We start from the raw sequence: 24,400 nt of genomic DNA, 5'->3' as shown, positions 1-24,400 counted from the left end.
TGAAATGTGCTATATAAATAAATTTGCCTTGCCTTGCCTTGCCTTTGGAAACTAGGAGGCGCATTCAACTAAAAACGGGGATGACATTATCACATTAAGAATACTTTTAAAAGCAATGGCATGGGGAGACTGATTGATAGTAGAGATCTAGGCTATAATAGAATACATTTTCGCTCAATATCAATCCTGCTGGGTCACGATATCCTTATAGCCTTCCCCTAAACCTAAAAGAAAAATCCCATAAATAAAAATATTATCTTCCGTGTCGTTCTGTTACAGCCTTTACTTTATTTCGCTGGACTATAGTCAAAACTAAGCACACACGATTACGCTAGGCCTACATAGGCTAGCCTATATATTTTTAATAACATGAATGATTTTGGGTTACGTGAATGAATAAAGACACATATGTAGCATTCATAATGATGGGCAAAACTCGGTTCCTAGTTAATTGACATGAACGGGCTCCCTACTTTCTCTTACCGGCATTTGTCTTTCACCTGCGAAATGTAATTTGACCCGACGGCACGACACTTTACGTAAGTGAAACGGTGCACGTGCCGAGCAGAAACGTGAGCAAGTTTGACCTATATTTTATATAACGGAGAAACCGTCACGTGCAGCTGACCGGCTTATTTACCCATTTAGACCCGACTGGGACTTAAAGGGACTGTGCTTAGCGAAGGCAGGATCGGACAACTTTTGGAGCTAAGACTCACGCAATTTTGCCTAAGTTTGTCAGTAGCCTATACTATCTCTATACTACTTTCATACTATCTCGGGTGACTGAGTTTAGCCTAATATGCCATATAGGCTATGTTAAACCTGCTACACACAGAATTTCCGAGAAGCAAAATACACAGAAGGAGAATGAGTAGTGGGTTAACAGCTTTGGGGAGTTCTAGGCTATATATAGGTTTGCCAACAATGAAACGGACTTTAATGTGTCTGGTTGGGCTGGCTCCTGTAATATTTCACTTCTAACCAACAATTAAACTCCAAATCACAATACAAATTCGGACTATTTTCTGGATAATTATGCTATCACGGCACCGTGTGACGATGCCAACAATCCTGGCACGTTTGCCCCTCCGGTCCAACCCACTGTCATCTGCGTCATCACAAAGGTGTTGCCTCATGCATAGTTCTATCAAGGGAATGCCGTCACAGGCATATTTCTAACCATGCACCGAGGAAGAATGAACCATCGTCTTTTGTGCAGTCACGTTTGAAAAGAGAATCAATACCGCAGATTAAGTAGCTGCAGCTTCCTGGAAATAAACCGGGAGGTTATAAATGTAGCAAAATGTACTAGTCTTTGGATGTGCACAGGAAGATAGCAAAAGATTAAATTGAACTGAATAGAAATCAAAGAATTTATTCTGGACCTTGACGCAGGTCAAAGGTGGATACCCCCCTACAACTAGAAATTCGAACAACTGTTTACCGTCCCCAAATTAACCCGCCATTAGCAAGGTTCCTTCCAACCAAAGGATGTTACCTTGAGTTTGGGATACGAGTATATGGCTATCTAGCGCCCCCTTTCGTCGTTCGACACTACCATTAAAATTTGGTATTTAGAGGTTGCGATATACCCCCCTTGTATTTCAAGTACACATTTCAGCATGTAGTGAGTTTCACACAAAATACTACACGTACGTTTAGATATTTTTTTTTATTCTGAAGTTTGTTCTTTCTTTTCCTCCCCGATCATTAGACAAGGAAACCAAGGTCTTCAGCTAAATATATTAATTTACCTCAGCCTTACAACAGCATTATTTCTTGTTCATCTATACACATTAACACATACTTCTCTGCTACAGTGTGGCTGAATAGGACTCACTTTTACAATGAGGTAAACTTAATCCTTAGGGCAGGGAGCAGTTGGCTAGTCATGCAGAAAAAAATGGCACAGTCACGTTGAACAAACACAAAGGGTGGAGACAGTGTTCCTTACAGGTAAAAAAAGAAAAGAATGGATGTACAGTTATGAAAAAAAACTACACACTACACAAAAGAAGGCTTTGTGACATGAATTGTAGGGGTCTGTCAGGGTACAAACTTCATCTAATTCTTCTGGGGATGAATTTTTGCCTTGAAAAGATTCTTTAAAGAGGTACTCGCTCTATTTAATAAAGGACATTGTAGTGCAATTTCAATAATTCTTAGTATAAAAAAAAGATACTGATTTGGTGTTAAAGATTGTGTTATCTGCATAACCAAGATGTTTGGTTCATTACTGGCTTTAAGTGCACATGGATGGAGAGATGCATGTGATTTGAGTTCAGTGTGCTTATATTGTTCTGGTTTTGTTTTCATGTGCAAGACACAAAGCGTTTGCAAGAAGAGCTACAACATAACTATCTCTCTAAGGGCCGAATCTGGTTCTTAGAGCATTAGCAGACTAACTGGGCTGACCATGTGATGTTAGATATCACAAGCATTGTTTTTGCCATGTATATTACCTTGTAAGAAAACACTAATTAGCTTAAGGAGCATCAAGTCACGCAAAAACTCAACCTTTCTGCAACATTTCTCAGGTGTTCGTGTCAGAGTACAGCCAAGTATTCTCACCGAGAGCACTCTGAATTATAAATGAATATATTATGTGGTGGATGAGAGGCTTGTATGAGTAATGACCTCTTCTTCTTCATTACGGTTTCCTCAAGACTTCTGTTAAACCCCAAATGAAGTTATTACTCATTTTAAAACCTTGGCATTTCACCACAAAATGGCAAGGATAAAGGGAACAGGATCATTCTGAACAGCAGACTGTGGTGGAACTCATAAGGCTATGCCAAGACCCTGTATAGAAAGCTTAGATACAGTGATTTGACCCTGTGGACCAGTAATTTAGCCACCCAGCACCTCAGCGGTTCTAAACTATAGAGAGTACAGAGAGCTAACTCTACATGTTCTAAGGGAGACCTTGGTTTTGTTTTTCTTAGCTGGCGGGCAATCTCCACTGAGCAGAGGTTCGTCAAGATGACTTCCTGTTGCCATAGTGACACGCTGCTGGTGAGCCAATGTTCAAATCGGACCCACGCCATGCCAGGGGGACGGACGACTGTGGTGGGGATGCCGGAGGAATGGCAGGAGCTGAGTATTGACATAAGGGAGAGTCGAGGTGCCCACCCCCTTAACAGCCGCCCGCGTGTCACTCACGGTATGAACCCTCGCCCCCCAACCCCTCCCTTCATCTCCAACACTTCCCCTTTTCTGTGCCTCAGGGCCCCTGTGTGTCTCAGGCTTTTCCCGCCTTCATGTAGGTGGGGATGGTGCCTCGCTGAGTCAGGCCCTCAAAGCGTTTGTAGGTGTAGTTCAAGAAGACCCAGTCTTTGGACTTGAAGTCAGGCTCTGTTGCATTAGTTACTGAAATAAGCAAATAAAAAAAAATCACAAGCATGAAATAATTTCAACACATATTATAATTTTCATTCGTATTATATTATAATCAAATTCATTTTAATCATAGTATTACTCATTTGTGTACAGAAGACAGAAGTACCAAGTGATTCAAGACATTCTAACACAACTCACCTGGCTGTAGTATGTCTGATTCGGGGAACTCATCGAAGTTGGACGTGTCATCGATGCTCTTGATCTCAATGGAGATGGCAGCTGGTCTCTCCCTGCAGTCACAGCAGTGAAATCAGACTCTGCTATGTACGTGGGGGCGATATTCTACATTCAAAAGTTGAATTGCCACCATTGACATAGTTTTCTGTTCCACTACTCTACTTACCCTTAAATAGTAACCTTAAGAGCACACTGTATACCAACTTAGCTGTTGTACAACACTTGAACAATACTGTTGTACAATGCTCTCCCCACATTATCCTCCATCAATTTTGTATGTAGCATGTATATACTATTTTATGTATTGTGTACATTTACCACATGTATGCTCATCCTGATACATGGATGATATCATCTACTATGTTCCTGATTGTTTCCCCTACCCTTCTGCCAATGCAACAAGCAGAATGGCACCCGCTTATGTGCTGCGGTTCTGCTTAAGGCTTCTTCCTGACTAACAGGGAGTTTTTCCTTGCCCCCTGTGGCCATTGTGCTTGCTCTAAGGGGGTTCAGACCCTGTCCCTGTGGCCATGGAGACAATTTGATTGTTTTGGCGCTATATACATAAAATTGAATTAGCAACTGCAATATCTCTGATTTCACTGATCACTTCTACCCATTTCACATCAATGGGAGCCTCACAGCCATTACACATGAGGATGTTTCAATATTTCATTCACAGACCTGAAAAACGCCATTGCTGGCTCATTCAAGAGCTCCAGCAAATGAAGTCTTCTTTTCACACAACACAAGCATGTGTCGTACATCAAATTACATATCTTCTTTATATGTGTAATACTTCGTTTGTAAACATGGGTTAAGGAGAGTGTCATGTTAGATGTACCTCTTAACGGCTATGAGCTAAAACTTAACCTTAATCAAAATGAAGTCGGATTAGGACAAGGTGGTGTCATGGAATGCTAACAGTTTGGTGCAAAAGACAATCCCTTAGTGAGTCCTAAGCTGATAAAAGTAAGATCATACTCAACATAAGGATGTAATATGCAGTGCAACAATAAAAGTTAGATTAAAGAGAAGCTCATTTGTTTCCCTTCACCACACCTGATGTGCTCCCAGTCTACGGTCTCAAAGAACGCGTGGCTCTTTATCTCCTCCACAGTCACGGCTCCAACCCGATTATCTGCATCGGTGCAGTACCTGCAACAGGCAAGTTCACAGGTCAACACTCAACAGAGAACGCGTAACACTTAACATGTTATTTTGCTCTTTCAGAAGTAATGTAAAAAGCCCTTTCTTCGGTGAATGACCCAAGTAATGACTCCAAAGTACTGACAGCTGAGCAGTTGTTTTGGGCAGGTTTGGGAGGCCTACCTCTGGATCATGTCCTTGGATTTCTCAGAGATGGGCACCTCGGGGGGAAAGACCAGCGTCTCCTTCCAGTTCATGACCTTCCTGTAGGTTTCCTGCGGCGTCTCGGAGCAGAAGGGTGGGTAGCCTTCAGGAGAGGAAATGCTGTGTCATTACTGCTTGCCTGAGGACAACTCTACTAAGCCAATCCAATGCACCCTTTAAAGATTTAAAACAGCAGTTGTCTTTGGTCCTATCTCATGTATATGTTTTGGACCCACATACACACCTATGAGCATCTCATACATGATGACACCCAGGGACCACCAGTCACACAGCTTGTTGTACCCCGTCTGCAAGAAGACCTCTGGGGCAATGTAGTCTGGTGTGCCCACTGTTGAGTATGCCTGTGTAGGGAATAACATATCACAGTTTCATCACACTCTTCATAGGCTTTATAATAATGCAGTTGAGGTTTATAATGCACTGTGAATCCCCCAAGGCTATGGATGTACAGTACCATCTGTAGATCTTAAATATTTGCAATACACCCCTGTCTCCTGTGTGCTGTGACACATTTGTCTCGTATCCACATGTCAATAACATGAGAAACAAAAGGTATATTCTCAATTTGTCTCATATTCACATGTCAATAACATGAGAAACAAAAGGTATATTCTCAATTTGTCTCGTATCCACATGTCAATAACATGAGAAACAAAAGGTATATTCTCAATTTGTCTCATATTCACATGTCAATGACATGAGAAACAAAAGGTATATTCTCAATTTGTCTCATATCCACATGTCAATGACATGAGAAACAAAAGGTATATTCTCAATTTGTCTCATATCCACATGTCAATGACATGAGAAACAAAAGGTATATTCTCAATTTGTCTCATATCCACATGTCAATGACATGAGAAACAAAAGGTATATTCTCAATTTGTCTCATATCCACATGTCAATAACATGAGAAACAAAAGGTATATTCTCAATTTGTCTCATATCCACATGTCAATAACATGATAAACAAAAGGTATATTCTCAATTTGTCTCATATCCACATGTCAATAACATGAGAAACAAAAGGTATATTCTCAATTTGTCTCATATTCACATGTCAATGACATGAGAAACAAAAGGTATATTCTCAATTTGTCTCATATCCACATGTCAATGACATGAGAAACAAAAGGTATATTCTCAATTTGTCTCATATTCACATGTCAACTCACCAGCTGCCTTCTGTTTTTTTTCCATGTCTCTGCTTTCCTCTTTGAGTTCATGTTCTGAAAGGCTGCGGGGGATAAAGAGCATCAGTGGGCGGTTGAACAGACAGACCTTGGTGCGTTTGTGACCGACAGGGAAGTATTGTAGCTAGGCGATGAAGGGTAGACGTAGGTGGTGAGAAGTGGTAAGTGCGTGTGTAAGTGTGCTACTGTGCGCGCGTGCATCCATGTGTGTGTATACATTTGCCTATGAAGTTAATTCATGCTGGTTGTGTGTGTGTGTGTGTGTGTGTTTAAGAGAGTTTGTGTGTCAGACAGCAAAAAAGACATGGCCACTATATGTGGATGCCTGTGTGTTGGCGTGTGTGAGAGAGAAAGAGAGATACAGGAAGACAGAGAGAATGTGATTAATTTTGGATGACTCACAGAAGTCGCTGGGGGGATTGTGCGTCAGGTTCCTATAGAATTCAGTGCGGTGGGCTTTCTTTAGACCAGTGCAGAGTCCAAAGTCAGAGAGCTTGACATGTCCCTGAAACCGAACCATCAACACAGCATTCTATGAATACATCAACAAGGCTGAATTCATAAAGGACACAAAGCCAAGACGTGTAGGCCTGTATGAGCATATTCGTGGAGTGTCTGTACTTATTCAATCTTTAGGAGGAAAAATGGATTTGAACTTCAGGCATATTCAAAACTGTCACAAGGAGCCTGTTAGCAACCACTATCTTTGGCACATGGTGGTAATGAGAATGTCTTCTTATTGTGCATGCAAACAAACTCTCATCACTGTCAAAATTATCACAGTGTGAGTGTTGATAGCATTTTCCTCCATCAGACAGTATATTCAACCAGAAACTCTGACATTTGTACCTAAGTCCAATTAAAAGCAACACATACAAATTAATATAAGATTCATTAGATTACTGATTATTGTCAATTATTATTAACCCTGATCCTTAATTCAGATATTTTTTTTAACTCCTTCAGTACGTGTGTTGGGGGTGAGTGTGTCTTACCCTGGAGTCCAGCAGGAGGTTGTCTGGTTTGATATCCCTATGAATGAAACCCAGCTGATGGATGGAGTCGATGGCCAGCACAGTCTCTGCGATGTAGAACTGAGTGGCCTCTTCAGACAGGGTGTCCTTCTTCATCAGCAAAGTCATCATATCACCTACACAAAGAGGGAGAGGAGATAGACTCAAGATTACATACAGTATAGTCTGTGAAATGAAACCGAGAGACAGAGAGGGGCTAAGGCAGAAAGGTCTCAATATGATGCTTAGATATGGGTTTATTCATACCACAAATGTTGGCTTTACTTAGGGTGACCATATTTGAGTTTGAGAAAAAGAGGACACTGTGTCGCGGGGGAGGGGGCGTGGTAGTGTATAGCATACAGATGACCCCGCCCCCTCCTCCCTGACGAGGTTTTGCCATCTTTTCCACATGCAGGTGTCATGTGCTGTTGTAAACAATGCAACTAGTCACTAGCTGCATTGTTAACAACAGCACATGACATCGGCATGTGGAAAAGATACTAGTTAGTGTGCTTGCCCGAAGGGAAGCACAGTATTGTTGTTGTCAAGTTTTCTTTATTCTCCCCGTTTTTTGTAACGCTAACTCCTCCTCGCCCGTTCGAGGTACAGACGCCGTTCAAACACCGAAACGTCCGGCCCGATCCGGTGCAACCTGCTATGACTTTTCTTGGCGGTACTCCTTGCCACTCCTTTTTTATTCCTCTTTTTTCATCCCCTTTTTCCCCCATAGACTTGCATGGCAGAACTGTGGGGCATTATGACATCATAATAGGCTCATTAAACTGGCTTGCACCTGTGCTTCACTGACACCTGCGCCAAGGAACCTATTCTCTCTGTTCCTCTCCATTCAACTGTATAACTAGGAATATTAAGAGGCACCTTCCATACCAGGGCTCTACAGTGCGAGTATTTCACTCGCATAAATAGGTACGTGCGAACTTGAAAAACTTGTATTCCCACTACCGTAACGTTAGCTATCCTAGCTGTGTTAAGCAGTGCTATCCTAGCTGTGTTAAGCAGGTGTAATATCTGAGTACGGGGCTAAAGGCTAACTAACACTACGTAACGGGAGTCTCCACTGGCAGTTTCAGCTAGCCGTAACGGGGGATCATTTTCCTTAATTCAAGTTGTGAAGTAAACCTGTGAAGTAATTCATGAATTTAGTTGTGTGAATATAGTGAGCTAAGGCTTGTATTCCTACTACGGTAACGTGAGCTATCCTAGCTGTACGGGGCTATGCAAAAGTAGCTTATACTGAAAGAATGGTTAACTTGTTAGCTCACCAGTTTATTTTGTTGCTAATGTGATTGGAGAGGATTAAGCGTGACCGATAGCGTGAGTTAACATTAACCCGTGTCCTGGGAGTAATGATTCATGAGAGACCTTGAATCATTAGGCTAACTGAAAAACGTTTGAGGATGTACCTGGACACAGCGTAGCTGTTGTAGTGCGCTCAGTTTTCAAAAACTAGACTGAAACTAAGAAGGATAACTATGACTAAATGTGACTAAAATAGCTGCCAAAATGAACACTGAGATAGGGGACCCCTTAATCTGCAATTCATGGTTGCTAGCTCTAATCAGATGTACTAACTAGGCTTATAAGAGAAGACTAACTTTTTATGCCATCGAACACCAATAACTAGAACTTATTTGACAGACTATAAACCAATGTGATACACGTGCTCTCTAGCTATACAGTAAAAGTGTTGCTTACGTTAGATACTAGACCTACAGTCTCAGTCTAACATATAGGCATATCTTACAATAAACTTTAAGTAAAGCTGGCTATGTAACCGCATTCATTACAATATTGTTGCAGAGATGTTTCCTTTTACCAAGATAACAATTTTAACAATTCACTTAGCTCAGTAAGTCAGTATAACGAAACTCTGGAACTATTATGACCAAATGTAACACACTAGACCCTTTCACAATAAACAAGCAAACAAAAACAGAACAACAAAGATACCCTCATATGTCTAAACGTCAGTGGAGCTGTCAAGCTAAAAAGGCACCGGATGCCTAAAAGAGCCCGGGTGATGTAATGTTGACTTTCGAATGACTCTTGAGTGACAGTTGCTATGCCAACGCCAATACGTCACCCTAACGCGATTTACCTCAGAGCATCTTGCATTGTACTTTGGTACCTGAGACCAGCTTGCTTGTATTTGACCAACAATAAACCAACCAAAACAACCATGTGCTTGATGTTTGACTTTGGTAGGAAAGTGGTTGATTCGCTAGTTGGTTATCAGAATCAAAGTAAGCACATTTCATTAGCTAGCTCGTGCTAGTGTAACGAGCTATCTTGTTAGCTTGAAGCTATTCATCTGTTGTTGTGCTTAAATTAAGAAAGTCCTTAATGTGTTGTGATTTTAAGACATATCTGACGGCACCCACAATTAAATTTGAACAAAACAGGGCATTGTTTGCACAACATTTTACTAAAGAACAACGGGGGCTTGCTAGCTTTGACATGCTAGCGGACATTGCTAACTTACAGGTTACCAGCAGGCAGGTGTAGCTAAAACTTTTTATTCGCTTAATATTGTGCCTAACCGGATACTTTGTACCCCGACACTTTTTGGCTATCAGTCAGAGAGTCTCAAGAGTAGTTCGAAAGCCATCAGCTACGTTTTAGTCGCTTAATATTGTCGCACAAAAGGAGGAATTGCTATTAGCAATATAGATGCTAGCGCGCGAAACCTGTTGATGTGTGCTTACTTACAAAAGACCGGCAGCCAATATGAAGCGTGTAAAAAGTACCTGATGGCTTTCGAACAACTCTTGAGACTCTCTGACTGATAGCTAAAAAGTGTCCGGGTGCGTAGTGTCCTTTAAGGCACAATATTAAGCGACTAAAAAGTAGCTGATTGCTTTCCAACGACTCTGAGACTTAAAGCTAATAAGCGCCCGGCCTACGTGGTGACCGGATTACGTAATGCTAACGTTGGCATAGAAACTGTCACTCAAGAGGCGTTCGAAAGTCAACATTACGTCACCCGGGCTCTTTTTGGCATCCGGTGCCTTTTTAGCTTGACAGAGCCAAAATATAATGGTTGAGCTTGGTTGCTTGCTAAAATATATTGGAAGAAGGCCCCACTACACTGATTGAGTAGATGTAAATACATGTTAATTCATAGGCACTTGTTCTCTCTGTCATGGCCGCAACAGAGCAAGCACACTCTCGCAGTTCGTTCACAAAACGCATTCTAGTTACTAGTGGAAGCAGCAGGTAGACGTAAAAGAGGACGTCTGGTCACCCTACTTTACTACATTATTACAATATACAAGGCTTACTGTATGAAGAACAAAGATTTGATGAAACAGTTAATTAATCGGTGTAATTAATTAAAAGGCTTTAAGTTTTACATTTTTCACAACAGACATTAAAAAGTCGATAAGAAATGAGATATAAGAATGTACCACCTCCAGGGAGGAACTCCATGATGAGGTAGAGGTTCCTCTTGTCCTGGAAGCTGTAGAACATCTTCACCACCCAGGCACCATCTGCCTCCACCAGGATGTCCCTTTCTGCCCGGATGTGTGCCACCTAAGAGGGATGACACCAAGAGGATAGGTGAGTGATACGGAGTGGAAGTATACGGACATGGAATATTTGGGTAATTAGTGGGTTATTATCTACAACAATCAACCACAAGTAACCAAACACCAAGTACAGGTGTTATCTGACCTTAAGAAATTAAAAGCCAAATACAAAAAAAATGTTTAGGTCAATTTGTTAGTATTTGAACAAAGTCTCTTTCCAAGAATGTTTGAGTCCTCATCCATTCTCAAGAGACAGATCATACCAATACACACCTGTTCTTTCTCCAACATGTCTGCTTTTCTTAAAATCTTCATTGCGTAGATGTGTCCTGTGTCCTTCTTCTGCACTAACCGCACCTAAAAATAACAACGATGGAAATCATTAACATCTCATAACACAAGGGGGCACTGTTGTATCTTCACCTTGAATAACTCCTTGAACCTGCAATACCCACCGCAGCCTGCAGGAGGCAGTTTATATGACAATTGTCAAAGCTTGTTCAGAAAATCACTCATAACACTCAGCAATCGCCCTCAAAATGATGTTCGATGAGTAAATTATTACCAAAACTATACAAAGCGTCTTGGACATCTGGCTCACCTGAGAAACTGAAGATGTAGCGTTAAATGTAAAGATTGATTTTTCAGTCCTAAGTCAGAGGCAATAAAGCTAACGACACAGCATTAACTGTAACTGTAGCATTGTAGTCATTATGTTTTTGGCAGGGTTTCCAGCATTACGAAGTGTTTCTATGTCAAGGCAAGTGCCAGAGCAAGTGATCACTATTTTAGTGATCACTATTACCATTGGCAACCAAATGATAAAACGATGTGGAGTCATCTATTAAAAACAGCTCCTCCATAGTAGGGAGTAAACAGGGTTTATGTGTGCACGATTCTTAGGGGAGTATGCTTACTTCTCCAAAGGCTCCCCTGCCAATTACTTTGAGGGACTCAAAGTCATCCAGGCCGAGCCTTGTCCTCTTGAGCCGCAGGAACTCAGTCTCCTTACGGGCATGCTGAGAGCGCCTCATCACTTTCTGTGACCGAGAAAAAAACAGGTTGTTTTATAATATCAAAAAAGTATGGATTGCACTGTTTCATGAGATAAGTTAAAGTGGGTTCAAGCCACATTGTTTTGGCTTAACGAGCTTTACTGTCTTTAAGTGTTTCAAACACACAGGTTGTTTACAGGCTATAGGAAATGTCCTAAAAAGGGAGCTTTCCCAAAAAATTCAGCCTGACATCCTTTAACAGCACTATGGTTACTCACCTCATCATCTAGCAGGCCCTCCTCATCCATGACCTTCTCCAACTTTTTCTGTCTGCAAAAATATACAGCGTTATGAGTTGCACTTGCACATATCATGACCACAGAATAGGCAAGCATGTTTTTAAAATAATTTAAAGTCATTAGGTTTGTGTTAAATTTGTATGTTATTTATTTACAATAATACTATGAAAACATTACAACTATAACCAAGGTAACTCCATCTCCACCTAGGAGAATACTGACAGAGAATAGAATAGAGCTGTGTCTTCCCTTAATCTTATAAATGTATATCTTTAACAGTTTGCCCTTATAATACAAATCCTCCAACTGAAGATATGTTTTAATACAACTCAACCAAAGCAAAAATCAAGTTCAGAGGTCAATACAAAAATGTAATACATTTTGTTGACAACTACAGGATACGATGCACTTTCCAAAGCCTACTTTTTCTTCTAATACCTCATCTCTCGCTCCTCGTGCTGCGTGAGCAGGGTGCTGTAAAAGTTCTCCAGTGTCAGTTTGGCCACAGTTACTCTTTCGCGCGTATGGTTGCTCATGGGGAGGGGGGCGGCCGTCCCTCCCGTCATGGCCATACTATCCTGTGGAGGAGACACAAGCACAGACTGCTCAAGAAAAACTAAATATATATATAGTATATACACACACGTCGAGAAGACACACAGAAAGAAAGTGAAGAGAGTGAAAAGAACACAACGAAAAAAAGCATAGGCTGCAAATGAACAGTCACTCAAAAAACATAAACATGCTCCATCAACTGTGAAAAGTTAAGAGTTTTACACTTTACTCTAGAGTAAACTTTACGTTTAAATTAATAGCTTTACGCCTTTGTTGCCTTCTTTAACATTTCCTGTACATCAGAAAACAAAGCAAGCCCTATTTTGTAGAGACAAACAAAGCTGACCTGAGCTGCATTTGATTGCACTTGATACCTTATCACCTTAATTATGGCTAAACAAACCAGTACAGTCTACCTTTATCTGTTTCACGCAATCTAACAAATAAGGGTTACCTGAGTGATGGTAAATGAACTAAAACAGTCCAACTGATCTCTCTAGACTGCACATGTCATATTTTCCATTCCCAATTTGAATATATGAATGGAACTGTAATTAAAGAACAATCCTGCTGTGGTGAAACAGACTTTTAAGTCTACTTTAAGTGGCTTTTTAAGTATAACAGTCTTCAAAGGATAATCAAAATTCCCTTTTGATAAGTTCTGGAAAAAAAGGTGACGACAGCGTTCGCACAAGTTTCAGAGGCTGACTTTCAATAGAAAGCTGAAGCTTTCAATAGAACAAGACATTCCATTATCCTCAATAAGCAGGATGTAAACCAATCTCAGTACTTGGTGTTGTTATCGTTCTTTTGTGCATAAAAACAGGATACTGCTGCATACCAGCCACATGAGCTGGATGGTCACAGAGTCTGAACTTGACAGTCTTGGTAACCGTTCATAACTGTATCAACAGGTCGTATAAGTTAGTGGACTTGGTTTAACGGCACTTTAAAAGAGTGACAGCCAGAACAATAGTTTATTAAAGCCTGCATGGTCAAGGCGGGGGAGCCCATGAGAAATCTGCTCTGCTGGTTCCCTGTGGGAGAGAAAATGGGACCGGAGGGCAGGTGGTCATCGCCACGTCCACTGACACAAAAGGAGTGTTAACCAGCCCCACCGAAGCACATATGGACCACTCTAATTACAGTCTCAGACAGCCCCAAGGCAGGCATAGTCATGCAGTCAGCAGTATGCATCCATGTGTCTACCAAGCCACCTTCTATCTAGCGATCTACCCAAAAGGGGTAGAACAGAGGCACTTCTTCAACTAAGGAAGAATTTCTGTGGCACACATCCAGGGGCATGGCAAACAACTAAGCAGTACAGCTAGAGTATCTCTTTACCTTTTTTACACCTGACTTTTAACCAATTCATTTTTGTGTAGTTCAGGAGAACATACACAAGTCTGAGGAAAAGACAACACATGTAACCGGGGGTAAATGCCAGATAATGCACCAGTCAGCCAACTGCCAAATGTCAGCTTCTGTAATCAGCAATATGCTAGCTCCAGGGGGAACCAGTTTGTGTGTCAAGTGTTTCATGGGCAAGGTATGCATCCTCAGGCATTCTTTTGAGAGAATTAATTAACAAAACAGCAGAGCTAAACCTGCAAGTCACTGTCGTAGGGAACAGTGAAAGGACTGAAAAGGCAGTGCGGATGCAGACGTCACACAAGAGGTTGTTCGGCCTTTATTTGCAACGTGGACACTTTCAATTCAACAATAAGCCGGGTGTTTTGAGGGGTGTAGTTCTGCACCCCTTTCCCTGCCCCAACCCCTTGGGAATGTTACTGATGGAAAGCAGGAGAGTGTGCTGGGTCTTTAGAAAACGGAACTCCGTGCCTAAGACTTAATTCGGTAAACAAGGGACCTGTTGACAGGGCGGCCTCCACCCAGCACACAGCTCCCAGACAGGAAACTGCTCCCCTCCGGAATGAAAAGGACCAGTCAGAACGCGATGGCAGGAGACGGGAGGGAGGCTGGGAGAAGGAGAGGGAGAGGGAGCAGCAGGCCACAAGCTGGGCCAAGAAACACACGCATCACGCCAGCACGCCCCCTCCTGATGACGGCCTACACACCTCCGTTTTTGGAGAGGGAATGGAGGAAGGGGAAAAGTGAAGGGAAAGCTGGATGAAGGGAATGTGGAGCGGAGGAGAGCGCTGGTCCAATGAGACGTGGTATGGTCGCGTATGGAGCCAAAAAGCCTGCCACATGTCTGATTAGTCATTACAGTAGAACAGCAGGAGGACAGACTTACGACTCCCAAGGCAGTGTGTGCATCATCAGGGAGCATTCGTGAGGACTGGCACTATTGGAAACCACGTGTGCCTCCAGCATCAACATGCTACAGTGCACAAATAAACTGACAGGACGAAGCAGGCTTGTCAAGCGATGGATTCCTCCTAACCATCCAGTGCTTCTGAAAGGCCGTTGAGATGGTGAAGTTGAAGGCCATTTCAAAAGCATCAATAAGCTCCTTGCATGTTGTCTAACCAAAAATGTTTGAAGTGGGTGGCTTCCAGGACCTACTCATACTATCACTACTACTAGGCCAACAACTACCACAGCTTATAATGATCACCATCATCATTAGCATAACAATAATTATCACACCGTAACAAACACTGTTTTAAGCAACCCCAATTTTGGAATAAATAAGAAAGTTCTATTTAGCCTACATTCTGTTACTGATGTCTTTGGGCTCTGTAATCTCCAACACAGGGTGAATGCACTCATCATCCAGACCTCCAAAGACCCTGGGCCACTGTTCCGTATTTAAACACGTGCAACTTATACAGAGATCTGATTTTTAGGAAGCATAATAGAAGTACACAACACTAGTGGTGTGTGTGTATCAAGGAAAATGTTGTCACACCCATTGGAGTTGGCATTGAATACATCTCTTTTCAAGGAGGAACCAGGGAGATTGACACACAAGTTGAATTTACTTTTTTTTTTTTTTTTTTTTTAATAGTCCAAAGTAGAAACCAGAAAATGTTTGGAAAGGCACCTGTGGTTTCTTCAATTTTCTGGGATTAATTTCCTCATTCGCCTCGCCTAATTGGGATAGTACGATGTTGAGATATCATCAAGTTACCCTTTGTAACCGTGGAGATTGTGGAGATTGTGTCCCCGGGCCCAAGCAAGATACTCAGCTGTCCTACCTTTATTGTCATCAAGTTTCATTCACCATTACAGTTCTCACGTTAACATTTAACAGCCAAACAGTACTTCATCTGTCCTGAATGTATGAAGCATAGTTTGTTCGACGCCGAAGGTAAAAAAGCTGTAGACACTGTGTGGAACCTAGCCTATCAAGTGGCATATCATGCAGAACTTTGCGGACTTTTCACTAGAAAGACGCGTGCAGCTGCCTTGCCCAGGTAACCAAGCCCCTTACAGTGCAGCCATCAGGACACACTCAACGCTCCAGGCAGGTGCGTTATAGGCATTCGCAATACGTGATTGCCACGGACGGTCCCAAATGCTTTATTCAGAAAGTGATTATTGCAAGCTGGCCATCGTTTCTGAATATTCTTCAGCGGAAAGCATTGCTGAATCAGTGATGTCACTGGCTACATGCGCACTGATACGTGTATCCTTAGAGGCGATAACATGCATTTTGACAGGTTCATAATAATGCGTGTTTACATAGCTGACATGAACGAAACAAGCCGACAAATCTTGCTATTTGGATTTTATGGTGTGATGGCTAGTTGCGCTGTCTCGCCATAATAGGATAGTAGCTATTCTGTGGTCGGTCGGATAAGGTGGTGAAACATACGATATCTTTAAAAATACCCACTTATGATGACTCCATAAGGGTCAAACTCATTTCATTCTAAAATTAGGGCCCGCATCGAATTACTGATTCCATCCCGATATTTCCCGTGGATTTTAATAGCAATTCCAAAAATACAGCCAACTCTAAATCCGTGAGAATTACAACCTACCGTTAGCTTTGTAACCGTGCTAGCTCATCAGTTAGCAAGCAGTCACCATTGAAAACACATAGCCTAAACACAGTTATTGGTTGCAAAATAACGTTTACATTATCACGTACCTCAGTTTCCTGCTCCAGAGTCTAAAGCTAGCTTGCTAGCGAACTAGCAATCTTTAGAAGAGAAATTAAGTTACACTAGTGATTTGATGTTGCTTATTGTAAATTGGTCTGGCCAGAGGACAGCTTTAAAAAGCTTCCCCGTCCTCTCCAAATAACTGATTCCTCTTGATATTTTCCTTCTAGTGTCTGACGAGAAAACCGTGTACACCTCTATTTATAGGAGAGATTGTCTATGCACATCAATATCCAAACTCAAAGCCTCCCTGTTAGAAATAACATTTTCCAATCTTCCCTGGTGGTTTGCTAACATCTTGTCCAGGCTACGTCAGAAATGAAAGGACATTTACAGCATCCAATGAAACAAGAGAAGCAGTGACGAATGTTGAATCAAACCAATCCGGCGTGGAGGCATTGGTGGAGGTGGACACACAGTGATCCTATGAAATGACTGCGTTTCTCATCCCGCTAATGAGCGCTTACCATTAATTCTCAATTGAGAAAATAGAAGAAAGGTTCAGCTTTCGCAAACATCTATGTGAATGCAATGTTAAAAACTGGAGGTAAAGTGAAATTAAAACAGGTCGTTTATGACAATCCAGCAACCCATGAACAGAAACCCTAAATAACCAATCGTACATTTATTTCTCCTCATGGATGGCCTTAATTACATACCAGGTTATTTTCAAATTATTTTCAATAAATTAAGACAATGTCTCTGACTCGGTCCATTAAAATCAGTGCTAAATAGTTTATAGCTGTTTGATAGAACTGTTTTTCAGTATTTTATATGGCTCCTAAAAGGCTATGGGTAGAGAACTCAGGCTAATAGGTGGCTGATGAAATACCGATTCCTGTTATTTTGGCACAGGCTTGTTTCCCAGATGTCTAGTACTTGTCCTGGCCTTATAGGGCCTGTTCCATTGCCTGGGGCTGTTCCATTCCATGGGTGAATTCACTCATGCCAAGGCGTACGTCTATGTCCAACTAATAGGGTTGGGTGTGCCTGCATTTTCACTCTCTCTTTTTTTTTTACATGCCTGATTCACACTGACCATTATTAACATGACCAGGCAATAGCAATGACACATTTGCTATATTTAGAATCGGTTGACACCGTCTCAGTGAGCAATGCTTCGCTCAAGTTAATGTCTTGTTTTTCAGTTTCTTTATCCCCTATGCTGTAGAAAACTCTCCCAGTAGCAGTGCTTTGAAAACCTCTGAATGGTTGTAATCCTCAGCAGGCGGATAACCATGGCCATATACATTTTAAAATATTAAAGACCACACCACATTCAGGGGATACTATTATAGCATATGAATCATTTATACATCTATAATTGTGAAACTATAACAATGCCATAATTGTGTAAAATGTTAATACATGTCACATCTGTTTATATTACTTTCAATCTGTAGAAACCTCTTTGTTCAGTTCATGGGTCACCGAAGCACCAAATAACATTCATTTGTAATTTGGCTTTCAAAATGTTTGTGTACTGCATTGCGATGTCTCTGACTACTTGAGAACAATTGACAGGTGATAGAGTGAGAGAGAGAAAGAAAGAGAGGTCAGCCATTGTCAAAATATCTTGTGTGCAAAAATCTTTTAATGACAGCCTGTTCAAATCTACAAAATAGGTGTGCAATTTTGCCTTGCACAACAAAAAGGCAATCAGTTAATTTGCTGTTAAAGCAGGGCATCAGGTCAACTTTGGGTCATGCCCATTTTCACAGTGACCAGTCAACAAAAGTATACTTTGCATCTTGACCGGTCTCGCACCCACGCAGTCTCCCCATGGCTGTTCATTTTACACAACACTACTTCCTTGTGGCCTGTCTCAATATAGCTGGGCCTTCAGTGGGTGTGGGGAATATGGCTGGGAGTGCCTAGTTTAACTGCTGGCAATAAGGGATTTCCTTCCTATGGTTCTCTCACAGCTTTGGCTCTCAAATGAGCAGCCATAACACAAGAGTGAGATTAGAAACTAAAACTCGAATCTGAATGCGAACAAGGACAGGGCAAAGGTCAGCTTTTTAAACCACTCACTCAGTAAAACATCCAGCGGCACAGGTGTCTACCACAAAGGGTTTGACTTGTCTCACTGACAATTTAACAGAACTGATATCTCCTTTGAATAAAAAGAAATATCTTGTCCAAAATTCATAGTGAAAAAGATTGTGTAAACTATTGGTCATGTAACATACCAACAGGCACTAGTGTACACAAGGGTTTTATGTTGTTTGCAAAACCACGTAATGAAGGATTTAGGCTTCTTTTTTTGAAAATAGGATATCTGAGCATGACAGAGAGAGCGCGTTTGGTCACCTTCAGAATAGACATAGGTGTTGTGCTGAAAAATATGTATATTCTTCTACATTTACGTCTAATGTGTAACTGTCAAAGAATGGCAGTAAATGCGTTATAGGCTTCAAATTGAGGTGCATTTCAGTGGAGGTTTCTGAACGCCTGTTTCCAGAGTAGGTGGGCAAAACCTTTATTGAACAGTCGGCACTTCTTCACATTCTTCAACAACAGACATCTCAGCAGAATGGAAGGAGGGTTTCAATCCAGCTCTTGAGTTTGAGGATTTCAAGGAACAGCACAGGCTAAGGGGAAAACCCATTTAGGAATAATACGCTAAAATGTGAATACACTAAATTGTATTACTGGCCTGTGATAAAACGCCTCAATGCTGGGGTTAATATCAACAACATGACCCTGATGTGTTGTAATTGTATGTGTGGAAAATAGCTCAATACACAATTTCCTTTTTTAAATCATCCAAGGCTGACACTAACGTGGGTTGACTTTCTTCTCAGATGTTCAGAAAGTAAGAAATCTAGGGCACTAATAATAGCGCGCTAGACAATTAGGGTTCCCTTGATTTTTCAGTTTATATTTAGCAGAGATCACACTTCCGACCACCTTGAGTGGTTTCTGCACTGATTGAACTAGTCTCCACCAAAGAGAGACTACTGCCATCTAGTGGAAATAGAAATCTACTCGACCCAGGACACAGGGCATCCTCTTTTTAAGATAGGTTCTTAATGGATATTCCAATACAGATGATTGGTCTAAAAGTGATCCAGATGAGGAAAGTACTAAGCTTCATCTGGTAAAAATATACATAACGAAAGTAGACAATAACACATCTAAGAAAAAACTGTTCAGGTTCACTACAAATTCAAGAAAAGAAAAAAAACTTTATTTCTCTAACAATTACTCCCACTGTAGATTTTCAGGTGGTGCATTAATGGCATAATCATTCAGTAACTGACCGTGAAGATCAATTCTTGTTCGTCAAGAACTGATAGTCCTGTGTTACAAGCAACAGCACTTTCAAGAGCACGCGCACACATGCGCACACACACACACACACACACGCACACACACACACACACACGCACACTCACACATACACGACTGAGTTGATGGCAACAATGATTTTTCATGACTGTAAACTAAAATGCAAACAAGTACAAAAATCCAAAGCGACACTATTTTTTACAAACTGTACAAATTACTGGAGGCCACCCGTCACACCCCAAAAGAGCAGTCCATGATAATCACTAATCCCCCTGCAGTCAGGAGTCGGGGGGTATAGGCTGGCTGGGGGCTCCACTTCGGGTGCGGAGCTGGGACTGAGCAATGTCAGCCAGCGCGCTCTGTATCTTTTCAAGCAGCACGTCCCCGCGGTACACAACCTCCTCGAGCCGCGCCGCCGCCTCATGATTCTCCTCCTCAAGCTGACGGAGGCTGGCAGCCTACGGGGCAGAAGACAGCAGAGTTAACAGGAGGGATGGGTAAACAAAGGACAAGGGAGTGTTAGTGCTGGGTATACAGTCATGGACAAGTGAGTTTTGTTCCTCTTCACCACTAACATTTCAGTTGCCACATCCCAATAACGTGGGGTGACCGAGCAGTCCCTCACACTTCCTATAACCATTAATGAGGTGTCTTACACCTCTCTACTGGAATTTTGGACCAATCTTCTTTTGCCAACTGCTCCAAGTCTCTCACATTTGAAGGGTGCCTTCTCCCAACTACTGATTTGAGATCATGCCCCAGTTGTGCTATGGGATTAAGATCTGGACTCATCTCGGACACTTCAGAACTCTCCAGTGTTTTGTCTTAACCATTTCTGGGTCGTTTTGAAGTGTGCTATGGGTCATTGTCCTGCTGGAAGACCCATGCCCTCTGACGGAGACCCAGCTTTCTGACAGTGGGCCCTACATTGCGCCCAAAAATTATTTGGTAGTCCTCAGATTTCCTGATGCCATGCACACAGTCAAGGCATCAGGTTCCAGAAGCAGCAAAGCAACCCCAAAACATCGGTCCAGCTCAACCATATTAGCCTGTAGGGACCGTGTTCTTTTTTTTTTAAGGCCTCATTTCGTTGCCGGTAAACTGCTTTACCAAAAAGCTCTACTTTGGTCTCATCTATCCACAGGACATTCTCCCAGAATGATTTTGGCTTCCCCAAGAAAGTTTTGTCAAACTCCATTCTGGCTTTTTTATGTCTCTGTGTTAGCAGTGGGGTCCTCTGGGTCTCCTACCATAGCATCCCATTTTATTCAAAAGGCGACGGATAGTGCGAGCTGACACCGTTGTACCCTTTGTCTTGAATTTATTTGGAAGTTGTTCTAGGTTATTTATCCACCATTCAAACAATCTTTTGTTGCATCAATTTTTCTCTTCCTTCCACATCTAGGGAGGTTAGTGACAATGCCATGGGCTGTAAACTTGTTGATGACACTGCGCACAGTGGACACAGGAACATTAAGATCTCTGGAGATGGACTTATAGCCTTGAGATTGTCCATGCTTGTCTACAATTTTGGTTCTCAAATCCTCAGACAATTCTTTGCTCTTCTTTCTTTTCTCCATGCTCAGTGTGGTATACACAGGCACACAACACAAAGGTTGAGTCAACTTTGCTCCATTTTAACTGGTTGCAAATGTGATTTATATATTACCAGCATCTGTGGCTTGCCACAGGTGAGTTTAAATAAAGATTAAAGGAGCATTCCATGCTTAAAATACATTTATTTCTTATAATTTTGAAAGGGTGGCAATAATTTTGTCCGGCCCTTTTTTTAGTTTTATGAGGAATAAACTCAGATTTGGCATTATTTCTCAGATTTTTTGTGTTTTTCCAATGAAAACAAGTAAATAAACATATGAATACAAAAGCATTTGTAATTGCAACACTTTTCTGGGAGTAGTGGTGCATTATCTGACAGAAGTGCAGGGGTGCCAACATTTTTTTACATTCGCTGTAAGTTATGTTGGGCCCACGTCATCATGTTATCCTCCCAGTCCTGCACTGAATTCGGGTTGGGGATAGTAACGCCATCTCCAGTCAGAGTATTTAAACTGTGTTCCCATTGTAAGGACATAATTAGATTACGATCTGTCTGAGAATAGGCTGTCAAAGCTAGCATCATCAAAGTCATACAGTAGCCTACAGTACAGTATACATTCAATAAAATGAACCTACATTTGAGTTCAACTGCATGACCATTCTTACCCTACACTTACCCTTACAATAAAGAAGTGATCCTATTTCAACCATAACTTCATTTTAAATAGTTTCTTTCTTTATGACATTTAGTTTATAGTTTAGACAGCAACTTTGACATCTAAATTCAACTGCCTCCACTACATAATCTCAAACTTTATTTGTTGGTATATCTCCAAAAAGGCTATACAACATTAAAACATTTCTTAATGAAAAGGAAACATGCATCACAATAATACTTCAGTGTAAACTGTACCTATGTGGAGTGCAAATATGTCTTGCTATTACACTACCCAACAGCTACACCTACGTCTGCTAACACTACAGAATGCATAATTCCTACGGGCACTGCACTAGTTAATATAAATAACAACAGCAACATTTGATTTACTGGCTCATCTTCCAAAATTATAGAGATGTCAGTTATAGTGGTGCAACATTACCGCATATAAAACAGTCTCTTATGGCAAGTACAATTTTTCTTTGCAGGTATCTGTTGGGGCAGCAGCATCAGAGCCAGCAACTCAAGAAACTGAACAAACGCATAAAGAAGGCTGGCTCTGTGCAGGGGACTGCTGTTGAGCCTCTAGAATTGGTTGTGGAGAGAATGTTGTTGCATAAGCTACACAACCTACTGATCAGACAACAGAGTGTCTTCAGTCGGAGCCTCCTTCTGCTTCGCTGCAATTAAATGTGTGTGTGTGTTTGTATGTATGTGTGTGTATGTATACAGTCATTCTGTATTTTTACTTACTTCATTGTGCTTGTTTTTGTAAATTATGTTTGACATTTATATTATTGCTAGTGCATTACTGAAATTTGTATTTGCGGATTAATAAAGTTATATTTATCTGTCTTTCTATCTATCTATCTATCTATCTATTTAAATACTCTGAATTAACTTGTTGGAAACTATTCTTGGTATATGCTTTTGCTAGATTGCTAGCCCAATTGAGGTACAAACACAGAGCCCTTAAGTCAGTTATAGAGTGAAAAGCTAAATGTCACTCTGCTGCTGGAGCCATGGTATATTAATAAATGAGAAGGTGACCTCAGAACTGTGGCTTCTTCTAGATTATCAAAGGTCTAGCAATGGCAAAAAAAAACAGAACATAATGGTTTTGACTCCTTCTTCAGTCCATACTCTGAGACACTCTTAGATGCATTCAAAAATGTTATTGCTTGAGAACAGAACATCTTTGCAAATGACAGTAAATTATATCAACTTTTTTTTATTTTTAACGATGGTTCATGTCATTATGACAATAATAGTGTGGCTGGACATACCTGAAGAGCTGCAGTAGATTCCTCACTGGGTAGAGAATCAATCAACACATCCACATCTTTGGCTGTCCTTGCAATCAGTGCTGCGAAAAGCTGGGCATACTCTGCAAATGCACGAGATCTATTTAATAACTGAACATATCAAGACTTAATAATATCATTCTATAATAGCCATGATGTTTACTGCTGGAAATCTATATCAGTTTCTTTGAAAGCAAGCATATGACTATTCAGCTGAAGGGTAAAGTCCAGATATTACAGCAAAGTTAAAGCGAGGTTTCTTAATTATTTACCTTCTGTCGGGTTCGATGGTTGGTCTTTATTGATGGCTGTTTGAATGTTGCTGAAAGAAGCCGGGGGAGCGCACTGTTGTAACACTCCGATTGCGTTGCAGAACTGATCAGCAAGCTGGAGACATGAGTGTAAACAAGAGTATAAGATTTAATATGAGCACCACACACTGAGGTATGGGGTGGAAGTATGACCAATAATTTAATATTAAATAGTGATCCTGGCCAGCTAGATAGCCATAATACAACAGAGCGCAAAGGTTAGCTTCTCAGTGACTTGGCTAATGATAGAGGAGATACTGAATTTTTAAGACCACCCATACTCAACAAAAGTTACATGCTAAAGAACTTTACTGCTGAATATCTGAATCAACACTCTATGAAAGCGTATTTCAATCAAAATTGCAGATTTATCTTACTGAGTTGACAGCATCTTGTAACTGCGTTAGCCTGTCCGCCATCTTCAGAGTTGTCTGTCAACTGGGTAACATCACGCAATGCTATTGGTTTCACCCAATAAGAGTGTGGCCAATAGAAAGAAAGGTACAATTTTGAGCGTCCTATAATTTCTAACCTATCATGACACATTAACGGAGGGATTCTAGATTATCAAGCAACTATTTTGCATTTGCCGTAAACTCTATTTCTTTAAATCGTTGTATAAACACCGTTCAACATGT

General features: G+C 41.2%; 2 protein-coding genes across 2 annotated transcripts; both read right to left on the bottom strand.

Annotated features, from left to right (window-relative positions):
• Nucleotides 1-1,660: 1,660 nt before the first annotated feature.
• stk38l (serine/threonine kinase 38 like) lies at nucleotides 1,661-16,924 on the bottom strand. Its single transcript, XM_080850901.1, has 14 exons — nucleotides 16,626-16,924; nucleotides 12,446-12,585; nucleotides 11,987-12,038; nucleotides 11,631-11,753; nucleotides 10,987-11,070; nucleotides 10,594-10,717; nucleotides 7,142-7,296; nucleotides 6,549-6,651; nucleotides 6,129-6,190; nucleotides 5,177-5,294; nucleotides 4,912-5,035; nucleotides 4,642-4,737; nucleotides 3,541-3,632; nucleotides 1,661-3,372 (listed from the first exon to the last, which is right to left on the bottom strand). Exons 2-14 carry the CDS (start codon nucleotides 12,577-12,579, stop codon nucleotides 3,245-3,247), a joined length of 1,395 nt encoding a protein of 464 aa, XP_080707027.1. The 5' UTR covers nucleotides 12,580-12,585; nucleotides 16,626-16,924; the 3' UTR covers nucleotides 1,661-3,244.
• Nucleotides 16,925-19,809: 2,885 nt separating this feature from the next.
• On the bottom strand, nucleotides 19,810-24,186 carry med21 (mediator complex subunit 21). The gene is made up of 4 exons (XM_080850869.1): nucleotides 24,140-24,186; nucleotides 23,724-23,838; nucleotides 23,434-23,534; nucleotides 19,810-20,390 (listed from the first exon to the last, which is right to left on the bottom strand). The coding sequence occupies exons 1-4, from the start codon at nucleotides 24,179-24,181 to the stop codon at nucleotides 20,211-20,213; spliced, it is 438 nt and encodes a 145-aa protein (XP_080706995.1). The 5' UTR covers nucleotides 24,182-24,186; the 3' UTR covers nucleotides 19,810-20,210.
• Nucleotides 24,187-24,400: the final 214 nt, after the last annotated feature.

The sequence above is a fragment of the Sprattus sprattus genome (assembly GCF_963457725.1).
Source record: "Sprattus sprattus genome assembly, chromosome: 14".
Lineage (NCBI taxonomy): Eukaryota > Metazoa > Chordata > Actinopteri > Clupeiformes > Clupeidae > Sprattus > Sprattus sprattus.
This window is presented reverse-complemented; position numbering and strand designations above follow the sequence as displayed.